A 22,911-nucleotide genomic window follows, 5' to 3' on the forward strand; every position below is an offset into this window, starting at 1 on the left:
TAAAAGATGCACTGTAATAAATGTATTTTATAGTTTTGTTAGCCCTTTCGTCACATGGGCAAAGCCTTTGCCAACGGGACGCCCTTTTATCTCCCTGCTGTGGGGTGGCCATTGAATTGAGCTAGGGAAAATGCTAAAGGGTTGATTTGGTAAATATTTAGCAGGATGAAGAGGCTAGTCAAAAAATATATTTGGGAAGAAATGCTAGTTTAATTGGCTAGCAATATCCTCAGTTCACTCTCTCAAAACTTTTGCTTCATTCTCATGTTTGAACATGCAGGGCTGATTGAAGGAAATTCCAGGATACATCAAACTTATCAATAAGAATCCAGGGTGCCAGACTTAAAGGGGCAGTATGTGAAAATTTTGGCCCAGTATCTAATAATGTGTAAATAAGTGTTGGTCTTAATTATACTGCCAGCCTCATGAGATTAAAAAAAAAACCTGCATTGGAGACACAGCAAGGAGCTTGGAATGTTCCTTAGAAATTTAATTTGAATGCTTTCTCAAAACAAGGAATGGTACAAGCTTAGTTGGGTACAAAAAACAGCTGAGCTCTAACACTTGGAGTATACAAGTAATAAACAATTCCCCTTTAATATATAAGAATGATAGCAATGCTGCACTATCTCAACTTTTATTATTTTATTTATTATCTATATATTCTCTGCATTTTCTGTGAGATCACAGCATGAAAGGCTATGCGTATGCCTTGAAATTGAAATCAAATGAGTCTTAACAATATATGTTCTTAGGAAATCCATGCTAATTTCAAGTAATCACTGAATGTTTTTCAAATGTTTACAGACCTGTCACTATGAACTGCACTAGCATCTTTCTAGGTATCAAAGTCAAACTGATTGGCCTTTAGTTCCTGGAACATTCTTTTTCTTATTTTTGAAGATAAAGTCAACATTTGGCTCCTTGATAATTTGATTTTCCACTAAATATTTAATGTATATATATATGTACGTATGTATGAGTGTATGTGTACGTATATGCATATACATTTTCAATGTTCATAGCATTTCATTCTACCTGCTCCTCTCGTTTTTGCTTCCGCAATTGAAGGCCCTCTTCTTCCCGACGGCGACGCATTTCATCAGGGTTCAGAGACTTGTTTTTATAACTTTTGAGTCGAAAATTCTCTTTTCCTGAAGATGTCATGGTTTCTAAACAATGAAGAGATTAGAAAGGAAATCTGTGCCAAGTGACATATAACTTTATGTTTTTACTTCAAGCGTATTCTTTAAAATCAATAGTGAAAAGGGTTTAGAGGAATTATCTTGTTTGAGAAAAAAACAGTTTGATAAGCTATTTTTATTCTTCTTAATATTGGCCTCATTTGTCTAATTATTACTAGAGATATTTCTGAGCAACTATCTTGCCTTAATAAGAAAAACAAGCAAATCAAACATAATCTCAAAAATAAAAAGGAGAAGAAAATGCAAGCAAACTGGAACAAGCCAAATCTGAAAATAGGTGCAATCAGAATAAATTTACCTGGAAAAATGAACCAAGAATCAGTGTGATTTCTTCCTCTTTCTTTAATAAATGGACTAAAGCTAGTTGATATCTTTCAAGTTTCTACAACTTCCCTTCTCCTTCACCTAATTTACAGCCACTATAGATATAATGTTAAAGAGACACAAAGATTTAGATTTCTGACTTGTTTTTTTCCCATTTTTATTGCTCATTCTTCAATTTTTCTTGACCACTGAGAATCTAACCAAGCTAAAACCACAGCCCAAAAAAGTCTTACCCAAATAGATTCTTACTGCAAGTAACCTAAAAGTAAGGAATTCTTCAACTCAAGCTTTACTTGAATTTCACAGCCATATCTATATATGTAATTCTCAAATACTGATCGGTCTTAGTTTACAATTCCAGACAATGTTGGCCCAAAACGTTCACCAGGTAATAATTTCACATATACATAAAAGAGTTTTCTAACAGGATATGGCTCTTTTTGTTTTATTTTATTCTCATGCTTATCTTAAAGATTTATTTCACCTTGATACAATCAATAAACCAATTTTGCTCAGCAACTCAACTGTAGATTGATTACAAATACTGCATATAGTTCTAGGCAAGAAGAACTCGACAAACAGAAGCATATCCAAAGGAAAGCAGGCAAAGATTAGTGTTCAGGAAAGACGAATCTATCAAATATAGTTAATAGAATAACAGAACTGGAAGGGACCTTGAAGGTCTTCTAGTCCAATTCCTTGCTCAAGCAAGAGAACCTATACCATTTCAGACAAGTGGCTATCCAGGCTCTTCTTAAAAGCCTCCAGTGGTAGAGCACCTACAACTTCTGAAGGCAACCTATTGCGCTGGTTGATTGTTTTCATTTTCAGGAAATTTTTCCTTAGTTCTGGGTTGGAGAAACTGGGTATGCTTAATCTGGAGAAAATGGTGGGGAGATATGTTGGCAGTCTTCAAAAGCTACTGTGTAGAAAAAAACAGAATCATTTGGTTGTTCCAGAAGACAAACAATGGCTTAAATCAGGGGTCCCCAACCGCCGGTCCATGGACCGGTACCGGTCCGCGGAACAAGTCTTACCGGGCCGCTGGTTGCCGCCATCTTTTTTTGGTAAAAAAGTGCTTCTGGTGAGCTTTTCCGGGTAGAAAGCTCACCGGAAGCACTTTTTCATCAAAAAAAGATGGCGGCGCCAGCGCTCCGGTGAGCTTTTCGGGTAGAAAGCCATTTCTACCCGAAAAAGCTCACCCGGAGCGCTAAGCGCCGCTCATCTTTTTGACGAAAAAGTGCTTCCGGTGGGGTCACCGGAAGCACTTTTTCGTCAAAAAAAGATGGCGGTGCCCAGCTGATGCCGGTACCGGGCCGCGGAGTCAAAAAGGTTGGGGATCACTGGCTTAAATTACAAGGAAATGGATGTTTTATGGACATTAGAAAAAAAAATCCCTAATGGTTATGGCTCTCCTACAGTTAAGCAGATTGCCTTATTAGGTAGTGGATTTTAAACAGAGGATGGAGGAAAGCTTTGTACTATGTTACACCACAGTAACAGAAAGTATTAGAAATAATTATTTTGTCAGTCAACCTCAAGCAATGCAGTTGTGAATTAGGTAGCTTAATATAGTATAAGTTTTCTATATAAACTGATTTTAGGCTAAAAGAAGATCTGAGGAAAGAATTTGAGTTAATGGACCTTCACTGCACTCTGAAAGATGGTCCAAATGGTCTTTGGCACCAAAACTACTGCTACCCCTAAGCAACTCCTAATGTAAACAACTGGAAGGATTTGAACATTTGTTCTGAAGGCTTCTTTATCTCTATAGGTAGAAGTAGGGGTGGGATTCCACTGGTATAACAACCGGTTCAATGATTGCATGCTATTAAATGGTATGTAAGTCTAAGTGCTATTGCTTTTGTTATCTGATTTCTACACAAAATACTTTCTCTTTCTCATTCATATGTTCATGGTTGATAGAAAAGTCTAAATTTGTCTCCTTTCCCTCTAGCATTATATTAAACAATGTATTCCCAATATCTCTGCAAGCTTACAATGTGCAATCAAGAACCCATTCTCTACCAAAAGCTAAATATTTTTGCATTAAATGCCAGCTTTCCTCTCAATTCATTTACAAATTTGCCAGTCTTCTCTATAAACCTGTATTTGAATGCCTGACTTGTCATCCAGTTCTAGAAACATTCATTAATTAGGCTCATCCGTTCTCTTCCTTTTATTATTCCTCTTCTTCTTGTTTTTCCATAGACAGATTTGTGTGTCTGTGAATTTCTCTCAAAGGTAAAACTGACTCAATTAAGAGGAGCTTTTTTGTGGCACAGTTCACAATTTCTTAAGAAAATGATTCCATGTGCTTGGAGAATGATGACAATATGTTACTGGAATGGGCATGATCAGTTCTGGGGGCATTTTGTATTTTCATAAACATACTGTAATCAAAATGCTGTAAATAAAATCAAAGACACTGCCATATATAAATCCAGACACTAAGATAAAATGGACAACAAGCTTCATGTTGAACTGACAATAAGACATGGTGAGGCAGGCAGAAAGAAGGTAGTTGGGATCAGCTCAAATCTGGTGATTTTATAACAATGTAGTATAAGAAAAAACAATTCAGAAAAGTAACACATATAACAAACTAAGAGAAAAATATGTACATATATTATTGTAAATAAGTAAAGGAAAAAACTCCTGGAAAATTGTGTCAGAAACAGAAAAATTCCAAAAGTGTATGCCAACTTGCTTGAAAATTCTCTTATTCATCCTTCTGTCCAAAGAGAAAAAATACATGAAAAAGAGGCTATTTCCAACATTGAAAAGCTACACCTTTCAACAATCCTAGTATATATGTATCTATTATTGTATTTATTATTTTGACTACTTCCCCTGTGCAAGAACTCCACAATTCTTGGTGCTTTGATAAATTCCAAATTTATAAAACACAGCCAAGGATGCATATGTACCCTTACTAAGCAAGATCATTTACTTATTTACTAAATTTGTGTCCTATCTTTCCTCCATGGGCCTGAGCTATCTTACTTGAGAATTTCTCCTTATATCCCTCCTAGAAAGTAGCCTTGGTTGCAGGAAACTCTGAGTTTCCATGAGAGTGTACCCTTGAATTCTCTACAATATTAAATCACAATGCCACATAAGTCTTTCTATTAATAATTGTGTAAATAATATGTGGAAAATAGTCCAAAATATGTCAATCACAGGATAAGCTGAGACCATGTGAGTTAATCTAACTACAGAAATGCATTGCCAAATAAGGTACTTATAACCAACTTTTGTTAAACATTATCCGAGATGTCCTATAAATAGAAAATTTTCTGTTGTATTATCTTTATTTTGAAATAAATGTTATTAATTAAACTAGCAAAAATGTTCAGCCCATATAGCATTCATTGAGCTGTCCATGAAACCTCTCACGGTAGACAGGTACAAGTAGAAGAGATGTTGCTGGGGCTTATAGCATCAATTTCACTCCAAACTCTCAAAAAACGGATCTATTCTGCCTACTGATAGAGTTCAACCCTATGATATAAAATCCTCAAGCTGACAAAAGTTGCATGCCTTGCTTTAAAACAAAATTTACCAGAACAGGGTACTTGCATAATAATACCATAAGACAAGACAGATAATTAAGAACTTAAGAAATTCAACAAATCTTCTAAAAAGATTTTAGAAGCATCCAGAAAAACATTTGCCATTTACTTACTAGGAAGTTCCACTTACATACTTTTATATAAGCATGGACAGAACTAGTGTGTTTTGTAATAATTCCAGTGGAGGGGGGAAACATAAGAGACTACCATTTCAGAATCAAAGTACTTAATATAATGACCAAGAAAACAGAAACAACTTCCCCTGAGCTACCATTCCAGAAACATAAACCATGTCAGTTGAGGAAAAATAAAAATATGATATGTTCAAGTAATAAGCTCAGAGAAAGTCCTTAATTAAGATCACACCTATTTAGTCATTTACAATAGATTTCACTGTGAATTAGACAGATTGATATATAAAAAGAGAAAGTTACAGCTAGAGAGATGGAATAAAACATCTAGTTAAACCCAAAACATATTGCAGGAATTAAAAACAGCAGTCTGAAGAATTCCTTCATGTCTCATTGGCAATGCTCCTAAAATAAATAGCACAAGCCCTCTGACAAATACTTCAGCTTTATATATACATAATGCTTGTACAATATTGAAATGGAAATTGATTCCCTTACCCCCAAGTAGCATTTCATAGACATATCCATGTTGAACATAAGGGCAGGGGTCAGTATGTGCTATTATCATTCTCAAAGAAAATGTAAGAATTGTAGCTTTAAAATAAAATATTCCATATTTCTCTGAGCTTGAAGTATTTTAGCATGCATGCAATAAATAATCTTTACACGTTTTTATCCACCGAGTCAAAGTTATTCTTATATGCTTAATATAGGCAGGTGCCGTAAATTATCAGGTGGTTTAAACTTTATTTGGATAAACAACTCATCTTCACCTTTGCCTGGCTCAAGGGCCACATTTGGTTCCTGAGGAATATGCAGGGACATGTGGCCAGAAAAGGACAAGCAGGTACAAAGATACAATTGATGTATGCTTGGTATATGTACGTCAGTTTACACGTATAAACATATCACAACTTAACATAATTTTAAAATCCATGTTTTAAAATAAACAGATTCTCCATTCTATATCTTTAAAATGAAGCAATAAAACAATCTAGAAGTGCTAAAAGTTGTTAGAATAACTGGAAAAATGTATGGTACCAAAGTACCATAACAAAGATTATAAGTGATCCTCTTGGGGAGACCATTCCTTATGAAGCAATACCAAGGAACAGAATACTTCTGATTAATCAGGATAAGCAACTCTGAGGAAGAACTTAAGGTCCAAGTAGATAAGTACCAAAAGAGACGTACCACTTGTAGCTTGAATGTAAACTGTTTAGGATTTTGTAAATACCAGTATGTTGAATTTCACTTGGAAACAGTACAGGGTTAGAGTTAGTAGAGAGAGGGATCAAAAATATATCAATCATTCTCATAGTGATTTAACTGTCCTCCTTTGAATTGGAGAATACCTAAACCATGTACTTGATCTTTTATGGAAGTGAAATTCACTTTGTAAACAGAATGAGTGCAAAACACTCATCTACGATTATAATCCATCTTTAATATCAATATATCTAACATTTCTCTATCCAGGATACCAATCCTTTTTAATTGGTTGGCTAAGTGATTATATAGTTTTGATTCTGGAAGAATCCAAAATCAACAGCTACAAAGAAGGAAACTAGGCATGAGGAAAAAAGACGGATATGAAATTCCGTGTGTATGGAATTTCACTGACTGACCTCTGAACTTCACAAGAATGGTTATTTGTCGTATCTCAGAAATCCCTGAAGTTATGTGCAAGTCGACAGGATTTACTACTTACAATACTGTTATCTCTCAGAAAAACAATTTGGTTAATTGTCTCCTCTGAAACAGCTACACTCTGGGTCTAATGATAATAATTAACAGAAAAATAAAGATCTGCATACTCTTAAATATTTGGGCAAGACTCGCTTCTTTGTACAAGGAGGCGGAGGGGCAATTGACAGGGACTGATCCCGCCCCCCAAAGGAAATAAGACTGGTGTGAAAATTCTGTTCAGTATTTTATAAAAAAGGACCAAGCTTCATACAATGGGCAAAAGGTACCCAAATCTTCCACAGGTGCCAAGCTGAGTCCCTGGAACTATCAAACCATCCCAGGTAGGGAAATGCCAAGGGGAACTTTCATTCTAAACCCTGGAAGGCGAAGATAGGCCATGTCCAGCTACTTCATGCCTCCCGAGTAACCCCCTACCTTCCAGCGCCGCAAGTCACCACCTCAACGCCCCGCGAGTAAGAAGCAGCAGCCCTGCCGACTTCTCGAGGGGCCCCTCGCCCCCTCCAGTCCGCTCCCCTTTAGGGGGACGCCAGGCTCAGCCTGCGGGCGCCCCCAATCAAAAGGCCGCGCACACTCCTTTTCCCTCCTCTCTGGCCTGCTCACAGCCCTGGACGAAACGCAGCCCTGCGGCCGCTCTCTCTTACGCAAGGCCGCCCCCTCGGATCAGGCGCGCACACCTCACCTACCACCAGCACCCCCAATACCTGCGGTTGCGGCCGGCTAAAGAGCCGGCCTACACGGTACCAAAATCCTTCTTGGGCCCAAGGCGCGCACAGGCGCCCCTCCCTCTACGCAAGGCGAAGCCGGGTGCGAAAAGCTACAGCGCGCAGGCGCGGTTGAGCCAGCCATTTGGCGCAGCTTCCGGTCCGCTGTACGTAAATAAGTCTAGGGACAGAAGCGGCTTGGGGAGAATTAAGTTTCTGACGAGATGCGGAGCGGAGGTTTGCCGGACTAACCTGCCGCGGGGGTGCAAGAAAGATCCCATGTAAGACGCGCGAGATGCGTAACGAACGAGCCGTTTCTTTAGCTGCTTCTAGGGCGGAAAGTATAACCGGGCGACATCCATCGCTTTGCTCAGCGAGCCACTGAATGAGAGGAGGTTGCAGCTTCTTTCTTGGTGTTTACGCACCTTCGACAGGGAAACTAAAGCCAGCGGGGTTGCCCACAGAGAGGAATTCACAAGGAATTTTTTTAAAAAAGGAAGCAAATGGGCCATGAGCATTCCTCATAACGATGATTTTAAAAAGCTGGATTTTATCATAGGCTTTAATTGTTATTTATTATTTTATGGTAGAATTTTACTTACTGATATTTACCGAGTGTTTTTATTTGTTCTGGTCTCTGGTCTTTGTAATAAACTGAATTGAATTGATTTAAAAAAAAGGAAATCCAAAAAGTGGGTTCTTTTTGGATACCCTTGGTGCAGCTGGAACACTGAACATGCACATTTTCTAAAATGATCCCTCTGCAACTTTATCCAATAGATCTTGGAAAGAGGTAGATTAATTGGGAAGTTTGCATCATTTGTGGGAAACTTAATAAAAGTTCTCTTCAGGAGATCTGACACAGAACTTTATTTCATGTGATTTTCCCCCCAGGTTCCATGGGAAATTATGGATTGCATCTTTTTGTACAGAATGATTCGTTTCACTCTCACAAAAACATGGACAATCATTTTTTGTAGGTTCCACCAGAAGCCATCTCTTGGCACAAATAACATCATATTATACCAAAAACAAAGAAACATGGAATTTTTATTTTATGGCATTAGTAGTACATTTCCAACATTGACTTCTTGGGATAAATCTTAAAATAATCTACAAACTAATAAAAACATTGGATATGAAACCTATTGGATGAAATGATCAGTTTCTAGTGTCTTTGGGGAAGGGGGTGTTGCCACTCTGAACATCCTGTAAAGCAGTTCCATGCTGTGTTATAAACACACAAGGTGTTTGGGATATCATTTTTTTTACATCTAATCCAGAATACATTGTTCAATGCTCAATGCTTGAAATCTCAACCATAAAGCACACTGTTTGGTTGCTGGAGGCACAACCCCCAGTTTTATCCCAAATGGTAATATTGCTGCATCATCACTATGCATCAGCCACAACACATTTCCCTGCCCTATGCTAAGAACTGGACTGGTTATTGTAAGAGTGGGTGATGATCAGAACAAGATGGAATTCTATGGGACATTAGAAGACAAGAACTGAGATGCCAATACAATCTTGCAGCATTATCTTCAGGAAAGACTGTATGAAGCTACTATAGCGTGCCAGACAGACCAGAGTGTTGACATCCTGTGGTCTCAGTACTAATATGGCTGTACTTCTCCCATTCAACTCCTGGTTGAAAAACTCGTATTTATTTAAAACATTTATATAGCTGCCCATCTTATAACAAACTTTGTCAGCTTCCAATTTAAAATTAAAATAACCATATTAAAATGATAACCCAACACATTAAAGAAAAACCTGGTATGATACTCATCTTGTCCTAGCAGTTGTTGGAAAAGCCAGGTCTTCAGTGCTGTGCAAAAGACCAGGGGAGTAGAGGTCTGCCAAACTTCAGGAGGAAGGGCAGGGGCTGGTTTTTGGCAAGCCACTGGCACATCTGGTAAGTTGATGCCATGCTGAAAGATCTGAATGGATAAGCTGTTCCATATGAGTTATCCCAAGCCTTTCTGCAATGTAAAACTTTTGAAGTCTCAAGATCCTATAGATCTAGTTAATACAGTAATATTAAATAACATTATTATTATTAAATTTATTTGGTGCCCATTTCACAGTTCAAAGTGACTGAGTGGCTTACAGCATGATAAAATGTAGACATATCCAGACAATTATAAGTATAAAAATATTAAAATTAAAGCTCACTAAAAAACCATGAGGTAGGTGGACAAGCACGACATTAAGACGTGCTTTCTGTCTTAATGCACCAACCACTTCCAGCCCAACAGCTTCTCCTTCAGAACTCAATGCCAGCCAGCATAGCCAAGTTTTAAAATTTTTCTTGAAGGCTAAAAGGCGTGTGGGGGGGTCTTACCTCCTGCAGCAAAATATTCCAAGGGGATCTCACCAGCTACACAGTAGGCCCCTTCTGCCAGCACAAGTGGGGTGGGCCCATCCCATTGGGGAAGGATGGTTCTGCAGATATCCTGCACCCATGCCATAGACTCATTAAAATTCAATTTTAATTTGAGTTTTCTGTGCTTGTTGCTTTATCTTATTTTTGACTATGTAAAGCTTTTCCAGTAAACTTTTGATATCTAGAGATCTGATCTCACTGATTTAAAAATCAAATGTTACAGTTAAACTATAATTACATGCAAGGCAGCACAGAATTATCCTTGAATTTCAAGAGAGACACGAAGTTCCTTACAAAGTTTGTTAATTCCTGAGCTTTGGGCCAGAGGTCCTAAAACATTTTTTTTTTTTTTTGCTATTTTTTAATACTGGATGAAAGGCAGAAGCACTAAGAGCTCCCCAGCAATACTAACTATAGTTCATCATGAGTTTCAGTTTTAGTATCAACAACCCTTCATAATTATATAATTACTCTTGGGAATGGGTGAACTGTTAGATCTCTTCTCCCAGTCTGTAAGTCATTATCCAGTGTGAGTGGAGGAAAACAATAGGCTGTTAGGCTGCAAAAACTAGGAAATCTCATTTCAAAGCCATTTCTGGAATACAAATCTATTAATGGAATATCTCAAATTCGTGTTCTTGAGTTTATATTGGAATTAAAATATACTGCATATTACTTTAAAAAATAGAATGAAAACAAGAATGGAAAGGTACCCTGTTTCCCTTTTGTTTTGTGATGTTACTTTCTGTTGCCATTTTTGCCCATGAAAACAGGCTGCCCTTGACCTATGACCACAATTTAGCCCAAAATTTATATTGCTAAGTGAGACAGTTACTAAGTGAGCTTTGACCCATTTTAGTTACTTTCTTGCCACAATTATTAAGTGAATCACTGCAGTTGTTAAATGAATCTCACCTCCCCATTGACTTTGCTTGTCAGAGGATGTTGTGGTTAGCCGGCATCACCTGCAGACAGCTGAGGAGAGCGAGGACTCAGATGAGGGGCCAGGACCATTAGGGAGTGGACTGCTACCTTCAGAGATTGTGGGGCTGGCAGCAGCGATGAGGAGGTTCCTGAGGAGCCTGTGTCAAGTGCACGTGCGTGCAGGATTGCTCGCAGGAAAGAGCAGCTACAACAGCATGGGCAACTCGGGAGTAAAACTACAAGGTAATGGCCCCTCCTTCAAGAAGATAAAAGGCAGCTGTGCAGCGAACATTCTTTGTAGGAAGCAAAGACGTTTTGAAATTCAGCCTCGTGGACATTACAGTTGGTATTTGAAGACTCTTGTGTTGTAAACTCTTATCTGCTGTTTTTTGGCAGCCTTGCAAAAACTTGGCAAGGCTCTTTCTTGTCGGAGCTAATTAGTTGGAAGCAACCTTTTATCTGCTGCCTTTGTCTTGTGTTTGCTTTCTTGGAACCAGATTTGGGTCAGAACAGAGGATCTCAAAAGGTGACATGACCCAAAGACACAGCAACCACCATAAATATGAACCAGTTGCCAAACAATAAAAACAATCCATGAAACTACAGGTCTACTGCGTGTTGTTAGCAAGTTGTATGCTAAACACCTAAACCACAAACTTCAAAACTGGATAATCTCGGAAGGCATAATTAAAGACAAACAAGCTGGATTCAGGGAAGGGAGATCAACAGTTGATCATATTTTGGTATTCACCACCTTGTACAAAAATATACATATAAAAAGAAATCCTCTCTTTTTGTAGCCTTCCTTGACTTTAAACAATCCTTTGATTAGATATCCAGAAGTACTCTCTGGAATAAACTAAAAAGTACTGCTATTGATAAACCCCTCCCCTATCCCATACAAAAACTATATTCTAACTCCACCTTAAAAGTAAGGTGTAACCCACAAGGGACTTTATCTGGCTCAATAAGTGCACAAAGTGGAGTATGCCAGGGATGAAGACATTCAAGTACCTTGGGATGGTTTTCCATAAGAAAGGTATTTGGAAGGCACATCTGAACCATACAATGCAATCAGCCATTAGGTCTTCAAAGGCCATCAAAACACTTTTTTTTACCTTGGTGGAGGACAATTAGTTCCTGCAGCCTTAAAACTAGTTGAGGCTAAAACACTGAGACAAATTCTCTGTGGGGCACAAACAGGATTTTTTTAAAGAAAGAAACCATACAAACAAAATTCCTGCGATCCATTTTAGCTGCACCTAACGTGACATCAAATGCGCAGTTGAGAATTGAGACAGGAATGGCTCAAATTCAAATAAGGGCCTGGTTGAAAATTCCATTCCTCCCAGTGGGTTTGACCCTTTTAGTCCTGATAGACAACTTCCCCTCCCACTACGAACAAGCAATGGAGCATAAGCTGGCCTTCTATGGACCTTCCCCACTGTTTTTTATATCCCAGGATCAAGCCTAGCAAGTGGTTACCAATAGAATAGGAGACATACAGTTCCAGCTAGAATTTAACAGGATATCTCTCCACAGCAGAAATCGTATTAAATGGGGTGTGTGGAAACCAGCAAGGTATCTGAAAGATCTGACTTTTCCTAAGAGCAGAATGTGTACATTTGGCAATGGGGGAGTTGAAGATATCTTATATTGCATTGCAAGTTCTACAGGGACATCAGATCAATGTATATCCTCCCTCAATTGGAGAGATTTTAGGGAAATCAGATAATTTCTATGTGCACCATCTCCTAGAGGTTTCAAATCCAGATACCATTCTTGCAGTAGCAACATTTTGTGCTGCTGTAATTATAATAAGGAAAAAACACCTAAATAATTACCGGTAACTATCCTTATTCATATTATTACTTTGCTTAGTTATTTTCCAATATTTTTAGAGAGCATATTTATTTTAACGTTTAATTTTTGTGCTGGTCTGTGACTGTAATAAAGATTGATTCTGATTCTGAATCTGCCAAACATCTGAATTCTGATCATGGTGACTTTGGGCATGCTGTAATGGTCATAAATGAAAAAAAAATGGTCAAATTTTTCAATGCTGTTGTAACTTCAAACAGTCACTAAATGAATGGTTGTAAGTCAAGGACTACCTGTATACAATTATTAAACAGCTAGAAACAGTGATGAGATGGGACATAGAACTGGGAAAACAATTAAGAAGGGAATGGCAGGTTTAATCACAATCTGCTATTGACCAATTTATAGTCAGATTGGGATTTAATTCAATTGTCAATATTTTCTCATATTGTGTGCTCCATTTTAACAAAACTTGGAAGTTTATCCAAAAGCAAACTGGCCACAATGGGAATTATTTCAGTTTTGGACATGATATGTCTATAGTGAAGATGTGTCCTTATAGAGGGCAGTCCTTTATTTCAGAAAACCATTGTTTACATTATTAATTTTTTTAAATGCACGTTTGTCCTTTAGCTTTTAATCTACAAAAAGTATCACACAGTCTTTCACATTCATGTAAAATATGGAAATTGAATTGCTTTTTTAAAATAAATGTACATATACTGTTTGATTTTAGATATTTTTCTTAGAATGTACGTTTTTGTAAAGTTTTCCTTTGTTTTGCTCTTTAAGTTTTTTTTGTAAAGCAAAGTTATAAATATAGCAAATAAATATTGTTATGCTTATGAACCCCTTTTAGATTTTCCCTTTTCCTGGTTTGTGCTTATTTTTTCGAAGAAAATGTGTTACTGTAGATGTGCTTCAAAATGAGGTTAAAAAGAAATTTGCAAGGAGTAGGATAGTAGGATCCATGCATTAGTCAAAACAATGGCCTAATTCTATAAATCCAGAATAAAACTCATTAGAAAATGGAATGAAAAGCTGCTGCCTAGGATGGAAGAAAAGAACAACCAACCCATATCTGCTTTCAAGCATCTTAACTATGATTTGGACTTGGCTTTATTACTTAATGTTTAATGTCAGTAAGATTCATAATGATAGTTTAAACTTTATGTTTTCAGATATTTTGTACTGAATAAAGATTTGTGATCTGGCTGCTAAGTATGGAAAAGGTTGAAGAAAAATATTTGTAGTGAAAAATAAAAGGCAGAAGGAATGCAAAACTTTATAATACAGCAAAGAAAATATCATTGCCCTTTACTGGTAATAGTGTCCTTTATTAAAATATGAATCACCTGTTCAACAGCAACTCTGTTAAATATCACTCTAGCAGTAGTGGAGAGAAATACCATGAAAGGACAGTGTTCCATAAAGTGAATCATGCTGCTGAGTACATCAGTTTTATTTTTAACAGTCCATGTCACATGGATCCATTTCAGTTATTTTATTTCCTGCCTCCTCAGATTTCTTTGTACAGTGTTTTGCTCCAAGCATTCTCCGGCCATTTCAGCTCAACTGGATAAATCCAAGAGAACTTTGTGTACATGAAAAGAGATTGTACATTTAACGGTAAGGCTTTTTTGTGTTTTTAAACCCTTTCGAACAGAAGCTGGAAGATAAACACTATATTGTTATGTCAAAATCACCATCAAAAAGAATAACATGCAGTTAATTTGCAAATTGTTTTGTCCAAATATTTAGACTATTTTGAAGCTTGAAAGATTGATTAAAGTTGGGACCTACTGTACTTCCACTAGAAAATAAGAAATATATATCAAGTTAATTAACTGAAGAAAGATATTAAGCATTAACCTATTTGAGTTAACTGCTTCAGATACTTACCTCCCTAACTCCACCAGCGCTTGCACAGTTTATGTATAAGTTTACGTGTAGTCTTAAAGTTTTCTTATCTTAGTTACTTTCTTTTCTGTCTTGTATTTATTCCACTTCCGTCAACAGATGATAGTCAGCCTAAGATATGATCTCATCTTTAGAATCTCTTTTCAGTGCCAGGGCTCCCTCCCGTAGGACATTAAATCAAGAGAAGGCCAGGAGTGCTCTTATTTCTCTTCTGATAAGCTTAGAGGCAGAGTGGACAGAATGATAATGTAATGACATCACACAGTTGTTGGCACTGGAATGTCAGTGGCTGTGCATTGTTTTTGAAGTGTGTTAAACCTAACTGTGATTTATATACCATTCTTGTTTTATGACAAATACCATGGGGAATTGTATTTTATTTTTCAGGAATTTGTCACTACTCATCTAAGATGAAATTTCTGGGAGGAAATGGGCTGGGGACATTTAAAAAAAAGAACCTTTATAGCTGCATATAGCCCTCAACCTATCTATCTTTGTATCAAATAATAATGAGGAATCTTAGTAAATGAAAAAAAAACTTTGTACTAAGTAATAATGATGATTTGTAATAAATGAAGGGGGTACAATGGCTCAGCAGTTAAAGACATTGAGCTTGTCAGCTGGAAAGCTGACAGCCTGGTTTCGAGACCTGAGCACTGCACAACGGACTGATCTCCTATTACTTGCCCCAGCTCCTGACCACCTAGTAGTTCAAAAGCATGCAAATGTGAGTAGATAAATAGGTACCACTTCAGTGGGAAGGTAACAATCACTTAAGTATGAGTCAGCAGTGTGCTGCAGATGCCAAAAAGGCCAATGGAGTCATAGGCTGCATCAATAGAGGGACAGCATCAAGATCACTTGAAGTTATAATACCATGTTATATTGCACTGGTAACAGCAAACTTGCAATATGTGTAGTAGAGCTGAGCTGGGGCGATACATACCTTAGGTTCGCCATCACGGATATAGGCCTTCCTGCCTTGAACAAGGGCTTGAATTAAGAGACCTCCAAGAATCTTTTCAACTCTATTACTCTGTTATAGGAAGACTATTCTGCAGGCTAGCAGAACTTTATGCAAACAGAGGTCTGAGCAACTAGGAGTCAAAAGGAATGCAGTAGGTCATTTCAACTCTATTACTCTGTTATAGGAAGGCTGTTCTGCAGGCTAGCAGAACTTTATGCAGACAGAGAGGTCTGAGCAACTAGGAGTCAAAAGGAATGCAGTAGGTCATTTTTTAGAAGTTTTTTTTATCCCACCTTTATTATTTTTATAAATAATGCACACACATATTAATACTCCTTCCTCTGTTTTCCCCAATAACAACCCTGAGAGATGAGTTAGGCTGAGAGATTGAATGGTCCAAAGTCACCCAGCTGGATTTCATGCCTAAGGCAGGACTAGAATTAAGTCTCCTGGAATTTTGCCTGAAGCCATAAGCACTAGACCAAACTGGCTCTCTCTATATAGGCATTTATCTATGAATGGGTATACATACATACAATATACTCATATCCAGACCTGTATACCTGTTTGTGTCTGTGTCTATACAGGTATTCCTCATTTAGTGACAGTCTTGATTAGTGACAATTTATAGTTACGGTGATGAAAAAACAAAGGAAAGCTGAAGTAAGATCATAAGCACAGTTGCAGTTTTACTTAGCAGCTACTTTGCATAATGATTATTTGCTGGTTCCAACTGTAGTTGCTAAGCAAGAACCATCTGTATTAGAGTTTCTGTCTTTGTTTGATTAGAATAGTGGTTAAGTAGAGGCAAACTACTTTATGATACACATTGTCAATGTTTTCCAATGCCAAATATGATTGTTCATGTTGATTTCATGAGAATAGAGTTTGCCAAAATAAATGACAATTTTATCTCTGTTTTCTGTCATCGCAGAGTAGAATAGAATAGAATAGAATAGAATAGAATAGAATAGAATAGAATAGAATAGAATAGAATAGAATAGAATTCTTTATTGGCTAAGTGTGATTGGACACACAAGGAATTTGTCTTGGTGCATATGCTCTCAGTGTACCTAAAAGAAAAGATACATTTGTCAAGAGTCAAGAATGATAAAGTTAATATGATTTAATAGCAGTCATAGGGTACAATAAGCAATTAAATCATACTAGGAAACCGTCAATAAAAATCATTAGGATACAAGCAACAAAGCTACAGTCATACAGTCACAAGTGGGAGGAGATAAATGGAAGGATGGGAGGATTAATAGTATTAGTAATGCAGACTTAGTAAATAGTTTGACAGTGTTGAGGGAATTATTTCTTTAGCAGAGTGATGACGTTCGGGGGAAAAACTGTTCTTGTGTCTAGTTGTTCTGATGTGAAGTGCTCTATAGTGTTGTTTTGAGGGTAGGAGTTGAAACCATTTATGTCCAGGATGTGAGAGGTCTGTAAATATTTTCACAGCCTTCTTTTTGACTTGTGCAGAATACAGGTCCTCAATGGAAGGCAGGTTGGTAGTAATTGTTTTTTCTGCAGTCCTAATTACTCTCTGAAGTCTGTGTCTGTCTTGCTGGGTTGCAGAACCAAACCAGACAGTTATAGAGGTGCAGATGACAGACTCAATAATTCCACTGTAGAACTGTATCAGCAGCTCCTTGGGCAGTTTGAGCTTTCTCAGTTGGTGCAGAAAGAACATTCTTCATTGTTTTATGACGTTTTTGATGTTAGGTGTCCATTTGATGTCTTGTGATATGATAAAACCTAGAAATTTGAAGGTCTCTACTATTGATACTGTGTTGTCTAGTATTGTAAGAGGTGATAGTATGGGAGGATTTCTCCTAAAGTCTACCACCATTTCTACGGTTTTGAGTGTGTTCAGTTCCAGATTTTTCCGGTCACACCACAAGGCAAGTTGTACAACCTCCTGTCTGTATACGGATTTGTCGTCTCGAATGAGACCAATCACTGTTGTATCATCTGAAAAACTTCAGTATTTTAACAGATGGATCATTTGAGATGCAATCATTGGTATATAGGAAGAAGAGAAGTGGAGAAAGCACACAGCCTTGAGGGGGGGCTGTGCTAATTGTACAGGTATCAGATGTGATTCTGCCTAGCTTCACCTGCTGCTTCCTGTCTGTTAGGAAGCTTATGATCCATTTACAAGTGTGTTCAGGTACCGCTAGCTGGTTTAGTTTAGTTAGAAGAATGTCTGGAATATTGGTATTGAATGCTGTACTAAAGTCAGAAAGAGGACCCTTGCGTAGGTATTTGGAGATTCAAGGTGTTGTAGGATGTAGTGCAGAAGTTAGGGGAGAAAAAGTACTTCAGAAAGCAGTTCAAAGGAAGAGTTCTGAAGAATAAGTACCATCTTCAGGCTGATCTTGTCTCCTTATCACCATTTTGAACATGATCCTGTTTTCTTTGCAATATAAGAGTGCTGCCTTCTAGGATGTTTTTTCAACTTCCCACTCTAGCCCACAGCCCTGGTGTAATTTGGACATCCAAGTACTAATCCAGGCCCATCTTTTTCTTCCTTCCCAACCCTGACAAAGTCAAGCAGTTACTGAAGATTACATCTTCAGATCAGGGAAAAGGAGAACAAGTAGTCCATCTCTGGTTTGCTCTCTGTCCTTAAGTGCTTCTTATATTCAAAAGAATAAAAGTACAAAGAGTCAATGTTTTTGAGTTGCAACTTCAATGCTATATTTATTTAAAAAGGTAAACCAACGTGATATATAGCATTTCTGCACTAGGTGTTTATAGCATTATTCATATATTGCTATAGTGATATAAAGCCTTTCTTTGATAATGATATATTGCCACAACAATGGCTGGAGTATGTTATAAATCACTAGTACAGTACTTGTCATATTTTAAATATAGAAGCATTGCACATTAATATAAGTAAGTTTATTATTTATTAGTAATTCACTTATATGGCATTTACAAATAAGCCTTCTGTGAAGAGCAATAAAGATAATATTCAATAAACTACAGAAACTTCTACATGTTAATCACAATTACAAGAATCTATATGCCCTTTTCTTTTCGGAAGACTAACCATGTATCTACATACTGAAATGAATACATTTTTTCCCAGGGATTTTCAACCTTTCATGTTTACTTCTCCTCCTTGCAAAATTATCTTGTGTACCTGCAAGGGGGAGGAATAAACCTGCTTCTAGATTTGTTATATCTGTTAAGCCTGAATTCCCCAACAAGTGTTAAGGAAAACAAACTAAACAGAATGTGTAGCGTAGTCAGATAGGCAGACAGGTAAATGTGTGAGATAAGTTTGTATTTTAGTTAACACGCAGTAAAAAACAGATACGCTTGTGCTATCAAAAATATAGTTTATTCCATTAGGAATTATAGCATAGTCAAAATAAACGGTCCATTAGTCATGTATCATTTCAGTCAGTCCAGTCGGGGATACTCAATTTGCAAAATCCGTGTTGAATAGCCAATGTCAGTTCACTTACAATAAATCAGTCCGTATTATCTCTTCTCTCCAGTTGAGAAATCAACACTCCTTTCTCTCCTCCGTTCCAGTAAGGAAAAACGCAGTCATCAATCCATCCAGTAATTAGGGATCATTAAGCCAGAGAGAGAGAGCTGCAATTGACTTGCTTCTTTTATGGTGCTTTTACAACCACACCCTTAATTACATTCTTGTAGTTAAAGTTACACACACTTTAACCAACAAACCATGATAACTTATTTATTATTTTTTACCCAAACCAGTTAGGGTAAACAATGTTATCCCTAACAATATCTACTGGTAGCATAAGAGAGTCTTTGGTAAAGTTTGCACTTAGGACAATTTTAAAAATCATTTTTTAAAAATTCTTCACTCCTATTGTCATACACTGAGAGACTTTTATGACCCTCATAAACTTAGACAAATTTTCCTAGTAAAGTTATTACCAGGATTTGACAAGAGACTTATGAGAAAGAGCATTGGTGTTCTTCTTTCCTTCATTTAGTGGGAACATTCTGATAACCCAGGAGAATCAGTCATAACCTCAAATAGCACCCCAGATTGCATAGTGCCTCTTAGCAGCTTAGAGATTCAAGGTCAACATGAAGATGAGGTGAATAGTTTTTCTTTTAACCCTTTTTTCTATTATTGTGATGAGTGGAAACTAGGGCACCCACTAAATTTTATCAATGGATGCAGCCTCAGTGTTCATAGAATTACATAGGCTGAGGTGGGAAAGCAGAGGTGGTATTCAGCAGGTTCTGACCAGTTCTGGAGAACCAGTAGCAGAACTTTTGAGTAGTTCGGAGAACCAGCAAACACCAACTGTGATTGTCCCAGCCCCCATCTATTCTCTGCCTCCCAAGTCCCAGCTGATTAGCTGGGTCTTCTTTTGTTGCCCTGCACAGAAGAACGGAGCTGGAAAGCAGGTTAGTGGGGTGGGGAGGGAATGGGGATTTTGGAGTAACCTTCCCCCAGGAGTGGGAGGGAATGGAGATTTTACAGTATTTCCCTGCCATGCCCACCAAACCACGCCCACCACACCACACCCACCAAGCCATGCCCACAGAACTAGTAGTAAAAATTTTTGAATCTCACCACTGAGGGAAAGGCAGGAAACAATATTGCTAAGATTAGGTCCCTCTACTCTTCCAATAGACCTTGTTAAGGAAGAAAAAAAGCAAAACCATTCTTATACCTGTTGTAGGAGTAAAGAAAAAAAAAAGGGGGAGATTCTACTTCCTAACAGAGGTGGTATTCAGCAGGTTCTGACCAGTTCTGGAGAACCGGTAGTGGAAATTTTGAGTAGTTCAGAATACCATCTCTGATTGGCCCCACCCCCATCTATTCTCTGCCTCCTGAGTCCCAGCTGATTGGCTGGGTCTTCTTTTGTTGCCCTGCACAGGAGAACGGAGCTGTAAAGTAGGTTAGTGGGTGGGGAGAGAATAGGGATTTTACAGTATTCTTACCCCTGGAGAAGGGTGGGAATGGAGATTTTACAATATCCTTCCCCTACCACACTCACCAAGCCACACCCAAAAAGCCACACCACGCCCACCAAGAACCGCTCACAGAACCGGTAATAAATTTTTTTGAATCCCACCACGGTTCCTAAGCCATTTTTTTTCTGAAGGAGGTTTCTCAGTTAAGACATGGTCCTCACTTAGCAAGAGGTAGAAAAGTAAACTTAAGCCTAACCCTGTTGTTGTTCAGTCACTAAGTCATGTCCAACTCTTTGTGACACCATGGACCATAGCATCCCAGCCCCCACTGTCCTCCACTGTCTCCCTGAGTCTTCTCAAACTCATGATGCTCGTCCATCATGTTTGAAGAGGACCTTGACATCTAGTGGGTTTTGGGCTGTCCACAGTGTGTCCGCAAGTGGCTGGTAAGGCCTATACGGGCATGGAATGTTGTGCCACATGTTGTGCAGACATGTGGGCACCATTGTTGCAGCATTTGCAGCTCTGGCTTTGCGGAGTGCTCGCTTCTTTCGTTGTTCTTTAGTTGTTCTTCTGTCTTCAAATGTCTGGCAGATAATATTGAACTGGTTAAATGGCAGAATCTCTGGCAAATAATAGGAAATTAACAATGGCCACAGCTTATAAGGAAAACCTTTACAAGATGTTTTACAGGTGGCACCTCTCCCCAGCAAGGCTTGCCAAAATGTACAAAAATTTATCCCCAGAATGCTGGAAGTGCAAGGACTTACCAGGTATGTTCTACCACATGTGGTGGATGTGTAACTATGAAAAAAAAAATACTGGAGATTGATACAGACTTGGATGGAATAAATGGTGGGAGAGCATATTCCATTTAAACCAGAATTATTTCTCTTGGGAATAATGATAGAAGGTTATATTGGAAAAATGAAACCATACCACCAGAAAGAGAAATAATAAGGAAAATAATGGCTTGTGCAGAATTGCATAGGCTAACTTTAGAATTGAAAAATAAGGGGGAATCAGTTTAATATGAAATGTGGAATAAGTTTTATCAGTGGTTACAAAAAAGAAGGGAAGGTCGGAACAAAAATAGCCAGGATAAATAGAACCAAAAATCAAATATTATATCAATAATATGAAAATTAATGGTTTAGCAATATCTTTGTATGCATGGTAAATGTAATGCCAAAACGGTAGCACTGTTGTATATTTACAGTTGTAAACGTGTGTGTGTGTGTGTGTGTGTGTTTTCATAGATTTTCATGGGTACAGGTATGCAGGTTTTGGCATGTTCGGGTCTTTTCCCATGTAAGATTGAGAGCAACTTGGCAACGTTTCGAAAAGGTCCTACTCACCATCTTCAGGCTGGTGCTTTCGGCTTCATGCTTGTGCGAGCAAAGCGTGATCAGAGCTGCCGTCTCCCTATATATACTGGTGGGGAGGTTGGCTGTGTTGTCATTTCTTGATTGGTTGATGGAGTTGATGTTTGCAGATTGGCTGGCTTTTTTGTAAGAACATGTGTGGCTGAGGTATTTATTGGCTGTGTGTCTATCAGCCTCCTGTGTTGTAACCTCCTGTGTTGTTACACAGGCCCAGGACCCCCAAAAATGCACACAGTCATGTGGTAACTCGACTTATGATCACAATGACTTATGACCAAAGTTCCTGCCTCAATTGTGGTCATGAGGCGAGGACTACCTGTAGATTTAAGTGTGCTGTGGTCAGCTTTTTTGCTCTTAATTTATGAAATTGGGATATTACTAAACTGAATAGTTCTTGAATTCTTGGGAGGAATATTTGGATTTATTACTTTGCTAGATATCAGTAGCCCAGTCGAGCTGTTAAAGACTTGTGTGAGCAGAAAGTGGTTCAACAGTTCCATAGTTTAACAATATCTTTTAAAAACTCATTAACCCTTGTAAAGTTTCAGAAAGCTCATCCTTTGATAAAATATTTGTATGTTGTATGAATAATGAGGCTAACCTCTAATAAATAATTCTTTTCCTGGCCCACCATTGAAAGCTGTTTATTTTGGCTTTGCTTTTTCAAGGTCACTGATAAAATTGAAGATTTGGATATATACTATCATCTGGCATGTTACTCACACAATTAGCAGTCAGTTACAGCTGCTTCACTTCAGAAATAGTGGATATACTTGTAGAACATTCAGAGTGGGAACATTTGAAAAGTATCCTGGGTTTTTATCATAAACAGCATGAATAGACTTAGACTGATTTAGTACTACTAAACTTCTCTTTCTTCCTACTCATCTTCTTCTCACTCAAGATGGCTATGTATCAATCAGCATGCTAGTT

The 22,911-nt window shown here is 37.9% G+C and overlaps 2 protein-coding genes and 1 long non-coding RNA gene across 6 annotated transcripts in view; 2 read left to right on the forward strand and 1 right to left on the reverse strand.

The window, feature by feature from the left end:
* The window catches only part of KPNA1 (karyopherin subunit alpha 1), a 39,404-nt gene extending 31,651 nt beyond the window's left edge, over window positions 1-7,753 (reverse strand). For 2 of the 4 annotated variants that reach the window (XM_087957250.1, XM_087957248.1), the window contains exons 1-3: window positions 7,647-7,753; window positions 1,504-1,624; window positions 1,039-1,172 (exon numbers count right to left, since the gene is read on the reverse strand). In XM_087957250.1, the coding sequence (XP_087813376.1) occupies window positions 1,039-1,167 (129 nt within the window). In that variant the 5' untranslated portion in view covers window positions 1,168-1,172; window positions 1,504-1,624; window positions 7,647-7,753. The remainder of the gene's footprint in view (window positions 1-1,038; window positions 1,173-1,503; window positions 1,625-7,646) is intronic. The other 2 variants (XM_087957249.1, XM_026675438.2) reach the window with 1 other exon arrangement.
* Window positions 1-22,911, forward strand: part of LOC148132379 (uncharacterized) — a 531,004-nt gene that overhangs the window by 96,279 nt on the left and 411,814 nt on the right. The gene's annotated exons all lie outside the window — the stretch shown is intronic.
* The window catches only part of FBXO40 (F-box protein 40), a 31,907-nt gene continuing 16,799 nt past the window's right edge, over window positions 7,804-22,911 (forward strand). The window contains exons 1-3 of the mRNA XM_026675422.2: window positions 7,804-7,927; window positions 9,452-9,564; window positions 14,304-14,409. The gene's annotated coding sequence lies outside the window, so the exon portion shown is untranslated. The remainder of the gene's footprint in view (window positions 7,928-9,451; window positions 9,565-14,303; window positions 14,410-22,911) is intronic.

Source organism: Notechis scutatus, chromosome 2, assembly GCF_049901735.1.
Source record: "Notechis scutatus isolate UNSWTSFEM ecotype Mainland chromosome 2, rNotScu1.2, whole genome shotgun sequence".
NCBI lineage: Eukaryota > Metazoa > Chordata > Lepidosauria > Squamata > Elapidae > Notechis > Notechis scutatus.